At 43.8% G+C, this 10,000-nt stretch overlaps 1 protein-coding gene across 1 annotated transcript in view; it reads left to right on the top strand.

Annotated features, from left to right (window-relative positions):
- Positions 1 to 10,000, top strand: part of LOC125447397 (adhesion G protein-coupled receptor E3-like) — a 56,668-nt gene that overhangs the window by 45,134 nt on the left and 1,534 nt on the right. The window contains exons 11-14 of the mRNA XM_059640003.1: positions 2,488 to 2,723; positions 5,401 to 5,467; positions 6,603 to 6,694; positions 7,210 to 7,378. Of these exons, the coding sequence (XP_059495986.1) occupies positions 2,488 to 2,723; positions 5,401 to 5,467; positions 6,603 to 6,694; positions 7,210 to 7,378 (564 nt within the window). The remainder of the gene's footprint in view (positions 1 to 2,487; positions 2,724 to 5,400; positions 5,468 to 6,602; positions 6,695 to 7,209; positions 7,379 to 10,000) is intronic.

The following is a 10,000-nucleotide window of genomic DNA, read 5'->3' as shown; positions in this document are numbered from 1 at the left end:
ACGCACGCACACACACACACACATACACACTCACGCACACACACGCACACACATGCACTCACACGCACTCACACACACACATACACACACGCACTCTCACACACACACACACTCATACACACACATGCGCGCACACACACACGCGCGCACACACTCACATACACACGCACACAGACACACACTCACACAGACACACACTCACGCTCACACAGACACACACGCACACACACACACAGACATACACACACACACGCACTCACACACACACGCTCACACACACACGCGCGCGCGTGCGCGCACACACACACACACACACACAGGGACACACGCACTCACACACACACGCACTGACACACACACACACACACACACACTCACACACGCTCTCAGACACACACCCACACACACACACACACACCCACACACACGCACACACATACACACGCACACGCACACACACACACAGTACTGTTAGGGAGGATTTATACTGAGCGTCAGTGAGGAAAAGATGATATTTTCTAAGTCAGGATGGAATGGGCTTGGAGGGGACTCTGCAGATGGTGATGTTCCTTTGTATCTGCTGCGCTTGTACTTCGAGATGGTCACAGCCACAGGTTTGGAGATTCCTACAGAAGGACTGGATTAACATTCCCTCTAACCTTCCCCTCCTCTGCTGTGTGAAAGAACAAAACTTGTGGGGAATGAGGAGAGGTGCCCTGGTGCCCTCCTCTTGCTGATATTTTGTAGACAGTGGTGATGGGGAATGTGGCATTTTGTTTCATTTAATATCGGTGTTGGGTTCCCAGTGGTTTCTCATTGACCAAGAGAGTGCTCATCCACTGCCCAGTCCAAGATTTCCACCAGTCCTTCCTAACCAAAAGAGGAAATCGACTTTTGAACGAACAGAGAAGTAGCCTAAGGATTTGCTTATCATTTGCTTCATCAGTTTTGGCCCTGATCCTGTATGCCATGATAAATGGGGACTACAGAGGAGTCTCCATGGGAGGTACCTCAACACCAGCTCATCCACCGTCTCTATATCCGTTCCACAGTGGATGCACAATTGGTTTTGATGAGTTTCTGGAAGTGGATCCCAGCCCTAAATCTTTCCTGGCCCCACTCAGATCTCAGTGAATATCCTGCGCAACCCTAGATGGGATTGTGAACAGAATTCCATTTGCTGTCATCATCAAGATGTACAGTCAGATACGGAATAACACAGTTAAAGCCACAGGGATCTACACCGCAAAAAGTAAATGCCATTCAGCATGTTACACCTGTGCCGGTGAAAAGCAGCTGCTGGAGAATCCAAGATAACAAGGTGTGGAGCTGGATGAACACAGCAGGCCAAGCAGCATCTTAGGAGCAGGAAAGCTGATGCTTTGGGCCAAGACTCTTTTCTGATGAAGGGTCTAGGCCCGAAACGTCAGCCTTCCTGCTCCTCTGATGCTGCTTGGCCTGCTGTGTTTATCCAGATCCACACCTTGTTACTTCGGATTCCAATCCCATTTTCCACCCCTTGGTCCATAGCCTTTTATGCCTAGGCATTGTTAGTGCACATCTCAATGCTTCTTGAATGTTATGAGTGTTTCTGACTCTCCTATCATTCCAGGCAGTGAATTCCTCTGGGTGAAAATGTTGTTCTTCAAATTTCGTCTAAATTTCCTGGGCCTTACCTTAAGTCTGTGCCTCTTGGCCATTGATCCATTCCTCAAGTTAAAAAGTTTCTTCCTGTCTGTGCTGTCTTTGCCTTCATAATGTTTCATAACTGAAACTCTCAGTCCACCTATAGGTCAGCCTGTCTGTATCCTTCTGTAACCTGAGGCTGTTGTCCTCACTGTTTACTGTTCTACCTCAGCTCAGGTGAGTACCTACTGCTCATCAATATCACTGCCATTACACCATCCTCCTCTGTCTCTTAAATTACAAACTAAATCATTGAGTCAGAGATTTCACAAAACCGCTATTTATTACTGTGTTTCTCTCTGTCTCACCTCATCTTTGTGTGCCTGCTTCTGGCTGTGACTGTGCGTATTATATATTTGCCTGTCTGTCGCTGCCTTTTTCTACAACTGTCTGTACGTGTGCTTTGCCCATGTCTGTCTCTTTATCTTTGTGTTTCTCTGAATTTATTGTCTGTGTGTTTATCTTTGTGTGTCTCTGCCCGTATTGTCTGTGTGTTTATCACTGTGTCTCTCTGACTGTGGGTGTTATCTATGTGTGTCTCTGTCTATGTGCTTTTCTTTGCCCATGTGTCTCCTTGTTTGCATGTTTGTTTCTGAGTGAGTCTGCCTGTATATCTGTCTACGTGATCTCTCTGTGTTTCTCCAGACATATTTCTTTCTGTGTGTTACATCTCCCTTCAGAGTGTTAGTCTTTGTGTTTGTCGTGTTAGTGTGTCCGCCTGTGTTTCTCTCCATCTGCCTTTGTCACTGTGTGTTTTTACTCACTGCTGAACCTAACCGATTATTCGGATCTTCCCTCCAGGTGGTTTGTGCCCTGGTTGCAGGTTGCCTACATTACTTCTTTCTAACTGTCTTTGCCTGGATGTTCCTGGATGCTTTGCAGATCTTCATTGTGTGCAGACACCTCACAGTCACAAAGTTCACTCACACATACGTCATCAGACGGAGATACCTGTATCCTTCTGGCTACGCTGTCTCTGCGCTGATTGTCATTATATCGGCAGCAATCTATCCCTACGGCTACGGATCAGAAAAACAGTGAGTAATTTTATGTTTATTTGACATCACAGAATCAACAGCACAGAAGGAGGTAATTTGCTGTATCAAGCTCCTGAGTATACTCTGACAGGCTCCTTCAGAATCTTGTATATCTCAACGTTTCATTCTTCTATACTTTTATTTTTTGTGGGGTTGGGCATTACTGGCTATGCCAGTGTCTGATGCCCATCCCTAATTGGCAGAGGGCAGTTAAATGTCAGCCGCATTGCTGTGGACCTGGAGTCATGTGTAGACCAGACCGTGTGAGGATGATAGATTCCCCAAAGGAGCATTAGTGAACCAAGTGAACTATGACAAAAGCAGTGGTTACATAGTTACAACCGAGCTAGCATTTTCTTTGAATCTCTTTATAAAAATGTACACAACCTCATCATATGACAGCCCTCTCATTCCAGAAATCAATTTATAAAATCACAGAATGATTTTGGCTGTCTCTATTATCTAGCCTGGCCCTTTTACAGACAGCCAATCTCCTGCCTTTTCCCCATATCTATTCACACCGTTATTATCCATTAACGAATCATGTAACGCCCCATTGATTGCTTCAGTTGACCCTGCCCCCAGGATTGCAGCCTTCCCTACAGTGCAAGGTGCCACTCTGTAACCAAGTTGTGTGCGTGAGATGCTGTGTGAAAATGTTTTTTTTTCTCACCTCGCAAGATTTTGTTTGCCTATTACTAGGTGCTGGACTGTGCCCCAGAATTTTCGTTAGACCTCTGTGTAAAGGGTCCTCAAGATCCATCTGCTCCAGATATGTGTAATAACATGTCTGAATATGTTGATTAGAAAATATACATCTTTCCATGGATAAGGAAACCAACATCTTTCCATAGATAAGGAGACCAAAACTGCATAGCATTGCTCCAGCTGTAATTGTGTCGCCGCTTTGACTCCAAATCTTCTGAATTTCCTTTTACCTGGAGTTTTGGGGGTGGCATTTTCGGTATCAAAAATCTCATTACTCTTCACTGCCTAGTGACCCTGTTGATAGGTTGGCCCTAATTTTCTGTCATAAACATGAAACAAGTCAGCAGCCCCTTCACATCTATTTGACTTTATTTTCATTGGCTCCTAATGAGATGCTGGAGAAGGGGTGGGGGAAGTCTCGTTAAAGTCCTAGAATTCGTGTATCCTTGATTAAAATGTTACCGGAGCAAATTTCTGCAGCTGCTGGAAGTTGAACTGAATCTGAGGAAAGTGCTGGTGATCACAGGGGGTCAGTCTACATGCATAGAGAGAAAGCTAGCTAGTATTTTGAGTTGAATTGACTTTTCATCAGAGCTGATGTAAAGGGTAGGATTCATGCGGTAGTGGGGTTCTGGGGGCATTTCTGGAGTGCTGGAGTAGAAAGGATGTCAATAGTTTAGATTAAGTCATCAGAATGTGAGAGTAGCAGAACAATGGTGTGTCTAACTGCCAAACTTGAAAGAAAAAATGGTCCCACTGGGGTGGAGGAAGGGGAAAGAGGGTGACAGAGAATGTAACAAGCAAAGCTAAAAGAAAAGGAAGGAGTGGATCACAATTTGAAGGTGTTGAACTCAATCTTGAGCCCAAAAGTTGTAAACAACCTCATTTGAGGATGAGATAACACCGTGTGGAGCAGGAGGAACACAGCAGGCCACGCAGCATCAGAGGAGCAGGAAAGCTGGTGTTCTGGGTCAGATCCTTCTTCAGAAATGGGCTGAGGACAGACAATTGGACATGTGAGCAAGATGAGATGATCCCATAGCTGGTCATTTTAATACATCGTCTTGTCCACTTGTCTCTCCTTGGCATGCTGTAATGCTCCAGTGAATCATTGTGCAAACTCAGGGAGCAACATCTCGTCTTCAAACCAAGCCGTTTACAACGTTTTAAGCTCAGTATTGTGTTCAACACCTTCAAATTGTGAACCCAATTCTTCCTTTTCTTTTAGCTTTGCTTGTACATGCTCCTTCACCCTGTCTCCCCTTCCCCCACCCCAGTGGGATAACTTGTTCTTTCAAGTTTGGCATTTGGACACACCATTATTCTACTGTTGTCACATTCCAATCGCGTAATCTGAACTATCAACATCCTTTCTTCCCCAGCATTCCAAATATCCCTCCAACTACTGCATAAATGCTACACCCTCCACACTTCACTTCAGCTCTGATGCATAGTCGTCTAGACTCAAAAGGTTAGGCTACTTTCTCTCTATGAATGCTGCATTATCCAGTGTGATCTCGAGCAGTTTTTATTTTCAGTGCATTGAAACATTAATTCATTAATACCTGGTCATTATTGTAAAATTGTCAGATGTTCCTACTTTATAATATTGTTGATTTTGCTGTGTTGACAAATACCTACAATGTCTACTGAGGCCAGGTGCAAGAGATTAATATTTAAGAACATAACTGAAAGTAACACCAAATAATGGGGACTATATTGTGCCACCAAGCTGTAGTGAAGAGCAAGGCCGTGATCATATCATGTGACATTCTATCACTTCCTAAGATGATGTATACTATGGCTTATTTGCATATCATTCAGAAAACCCTTTACACTACAAATATCATGTGAGAGCTTGCTGTGCACACACTGATTTCTGTGTTTTCTACATGACAATAGTGATGACATTGCAAAGGTACTTCAATGGCTGAATGACATGTAGTAATGAATTCTTTGGTTCTCACAGCTGCTGGCTGAGCTTGGAGAGGGGCTTTCGATGGAGTTTCCAAGGGCCAGTCTGTTTTGCAATTGTGGTACGTGTCTTTCTGGTGTTTACTCACTCTCTAATATCACAGCTCACATTCACGGGCACAAGAAGTGGAGAAGAGAGAAGTTTTAAACAAAAGATAATTGAAAATAAATGACTGCTGTTAGTAATGTCCTTCAGGGTGGAAATCTTACCTGGCCAGGTCTACATTTGACTCTATATACTACAAGTGTTATTGAGTCTTAACCAGCTAAGAAAGACGCCAAGTTATAAAAGTAAAGTTGCCATTGCCTGAATAGTCCGTAGAGCTGCTGTCTCATTAGAGACGGATAACTTCTGGAGGTTTAACTTGATGCTCACTGCATCTCAGGCGATGGCGAAAGCGTTTGATAAGGTAGGATCTTCACAGTAACCTCACCTGGTCTGGGAATTGAACCCACACTGTTGGTGTTACTCTGTACCAGCTGTCCAACCAACTGAGCTAAACAATCCTGACGCATATTCAGTTGTATCAAATGGAAAAAAAGCTTTTTCAGGGCAACAATATAATGTTATCATGCTGGCAGATACACGTGAGAGCAAATAAAACTGGTTACCTGTGTTACTTAAGGGATAACTAGATGAGAACTTGACTGGGTGTAGATATTCTTATCAACCTGTCCAGGCATATTGTGATACACACATCTGGGACTGCATTTTTAATCACAATCAACAGAATTCATTATTTATCTTGGTGGGATTTGAGCTCAAATCCCAAGCCATTTTCTGGGTCTCTAAATTACTGGCCGAGTGACAATAACACTATACCAAAACCTCCTCATCTGGCTGGATATGTTACTGGTATGAAGTTGGCAGTGTGGTTTGAGTCACCGGTGTATCAGCTGAATTAAATCAAAAAGATTTTTGGCTGAACCCTGTCTAAGCAACCATTGAACTCTGGATGACATCATAGATCAAGAAGACAGCTCACTATCACCTTCTCAGGGCAATGAAGAATGTGCGACAAGTGTCGACCGGACCAGTTGTGCCGACATCCCAATGACTAACAACTATTAGGTGCAAGGAGAAAGATTGGAAAACAAAGAACTGGGATTGTTAGGCAAAGAGCATTCTGTGCACTGAGACTTTGGAAAATATCGTTTGGAATTTGCTTCCCAAGTTTTGTTTCTCTCCCTTTCCAGGTGAATATGGTGTTGTACATCTGGACACTCTGCTTACTGAGACATCATTTGTCTTCACGTGATGTGAATGTGTCAAAGATTAAAGACACCACGTAAGTGTTGAGCAGAAAATTCATGGCTCACTGTCTTCAGATCACAGCATGATTCACTCCCACCCAGTAGCAGTGGCTGAAATGAGATCACCCTGCAATGGTCCATTCTACCTTCATATTGGGAAATGGTTGGTGCAGGGCTAGGGTTAGACCCCAGTACACACAGAGGGAGTGCTTCACTCTCAGAGGTATCCTCTTTCAGATGAAGCATCAAACTGAAGCATCCCATTACATAATTATAACAAATCATTTCCCTCACATCCTAGTCAATAATTATCTCTCCGGTGACAGCAGCAAATATAAATTATCACAATGCCAACAGTAGGAGCTTCCTGCATGCAAATTGGATGCAACGTTTCCTGTATCACAACATTGCCAACATTACAAATGTTTTTCACTGGTTGTTGTGGCATTTAAGACCTCCTGTTGTCGTGAAAGACAAATGGGTGCCTTTCTCTTAATTATGATGATGTGGATTAACATGAATGTCCTTTTATTTTGTGACTTTTGGACAGGACCCTGACCCTTAAGGCAGCTGCACGGTTGTTTGTCCTGGGAATCACTTGGATCTTTGGAATATTTCATTTCAACGAGAGCACCAACTTCCTCTCCTACCTATTCACTATCGTCAACACTCTCCAGGGCCTCTTTATTTTCATGGTCTATTGTGTTTCCAATCGCCAGGTAAGGCTGACTCCTTTACAGGTGGAGCGAATGGAGACTCTCCAAACCCCGCTATATTTGTCGAACAGGAAAGGATAGGTTTATCAGAGAAACTGGGTGTGGGTCAGATATTAGTTGTGTGCCAAAGTGACTGTCCCGTGACTCTCACTGCCAACAGTCTGATGAAGAGTTAACAGTAGTTAGCAACCTGAATCCATTTAATTTCAGTAAAAGACACAAAGATCCTTCATGTCATGTAGAACTAAATACAAAGTTCAGTGCACATAGAGATCATTTGGCCCAGCTAGCCTGTACTGCTATTTATTTTCCATCAACCCTGTTCATCATAGATCATAGTCTCACAGAGACTTACGGCACTGAAGGAGCCATTCACCCCATCGTGTCCTCCCAGTCACAAACATTCTGATTACATTAATCCCATTGTCCAGCTCTTGGCCTAATGCCATGGTGGCTACAGCAGTACAAGTGAATATTAAATACTACATCAATGTTACAAGAGTTTCTGACTCGACCACTCATTCAGACAGTACATTCCGGACTCCCACCACCGTCTGGGCAACAAACATTTCTCCTCAACTCTTCTGTTAGCCTTCTACTTCTTAACCTTAAATCTACACCCCCTGGTAATTGACCTCTCTACTAATGGGAAGAAGCACCTTCCTATCCACCCTGACTACGCCCCACATAATCTAATGTACCTCTATTAAGTTCCCTCTCAACCTTTGCTGCTCCAAGGAAAAGAAGCCCAGCATCTCCAGTCTTTTCTCAAAGCTGAGGTGTTCCAGCTGAGGGAACATCCTTGTGAGTCTCCTCCCCACCCTCTTTCATGCAATCACACCCTTTCTACAATGTGAAAGCCAGAATGACGTGCAATACTATCTTTATGATCTAACCAGTATTTTATACAGTTCCAACTGAACCTCCTTGCTCTTGTATTGTGTCTTGGCTAATAAAAGCATGTGATGCACATTCCTTCTTAACCATCTGGTTTGCCTGCCCTATCTTCATGGACCTGTGCTCACCCACAACACGGCCCTTCTCATCTTCTGAAGTTTTGAAGAAGAGTCAGAATGGATTTTCTGAAGTATCTGTGGTGGGCAAATTATTGGAGAGGATTCTGAGAAATAGTATTTATGATTATTTGGAAAAGCACAGTTTGATTAGAAATGGTCAGCATGGCTTTGTGAGGGGCAGGTCATGCCTCACAAGCCTTGTTGAATTCTTTGAGGATGGGACAAAACACACTGATGAAGGCAGAGCAGTGGATGTGGTATATATGTAATATAAAAAGATATGGAATGGCGGGACTATCATATGTTGAAAGATGGGAGCAACTGGGCTTGTATACTCTTGAGTTTAGAAGGATGAGAGGGGATCTGATTGAGACGTATAAGATTATTAAGGGATTGGACACTCTGGAGGCAGGAAGCATGTTTCCGCTGATGGGTGAGTCCAGGACCAGAGGACACAGTTTAAAAATATGGGGTAGGCCATTTAGAGCAGAGTTGAGGAAAAACTTCTTCACCCAAAGAGTGGTGGATATATGGAATGCTCTTCCCCAGAAGACAGTGGAGGCCAACTCTCTGGATGCTTTCAAGAAAGAGATAGACAGAGCTCTTAAAGATAGTGGAATCAAGGGTTATGGGGATAAGGCAGGAACAGGATACTGATTGTGGATGATCAGTCATGATCATAATGAATGGTGGCACTGGCTTGAAGGGCTGAATGGCCTACTCCAGCACCTATTGTCTATTGTCTATTGTCTATTTAGCAAGGCATTTGATAAGGTTCCACATGGTAGGCTCATTCAGACAGTAAGAAGGCATGGGATTCAGGGAAATTTGGCTTTCTGGATACAAAACAAGCTGTCCAATAGAAGACAGCCTGGAGCTCAGTGACCAGTGGTGTTCCACAGGGATCCGTTCTGGGACCTCTGGTCTTTGTGATCTTTATAAATAACTTGGATGAGGAAGTGGAAGGGTGGGTTCGTAATTTTGCCAATGACACAAAGGTTGGTGACGTGGTAGACAACGTGGAGGGCTGTTGTAGTTTGTAATGGGGCATTGACAAAATGCAGAGCTGGGCAAAGGAGTGGCAATGGAATTCAACCTAGAAAAGTGTGAAGTGATTCATTTTGGAAGGTTGAATTTGAATGCAGAATACAGGGTATAATGGCAGGATTTTGGCAGTGTGGAGAAACAGAGGGATCTTGGGGTCAATGTCCAAAAGTGTGGAGATCCCTCCAAGTTGCTCCCCAAGTTGATAGGGTTGTGAAGAAGGCATATGGTGTATTGGCTTCAATTGGCAGGGGAATTGAGTTTGATAGGCATGAGGTCATGCTGCAGCTCTATAAAACTTTAGTTCAACCACTCTTGGAATATTGTGTTCAGTTCTGGTCACCTCATTATGGGAAAGATGTGGAAACTTTCGAGAGGGTGCAGAGGAGATTTACCAGGATGCTGCCTGGACTGGAGGGCAGGTCTTATGAGGAAAGGTTGTGGGAGCTAGAGCTTTTCTCATTGGAGCAAAGGATGAGAGGTGACTTGAATGAGGTGTACAAGATGATGAGAGGCATAGATAGAGTGGATAAACAGAGATTTTTTCCCAGGGCAGAAATGACTG

The sequence above is a fragment of the Stegostoma tigrinum genome, chromosome 35 (genome assembly GCF_030684315.1).
Source record: "Stegostoma tigrinum isolate sSteTig4 chromosome 35, sSteTig4.hap1, whole genome shotgun sequence".
Taxonomy (NCBI): domain Eukaryota; kingdom Metazoa; phylum Chordata; class Chondrichthyes; order Orectolobiformes; family Stegostomatidae; genus Stegostoma; species Stegostoma tigrinum.
This window is presented reverse-complemented; position numbering and strand designations above follow the sequence as displayed.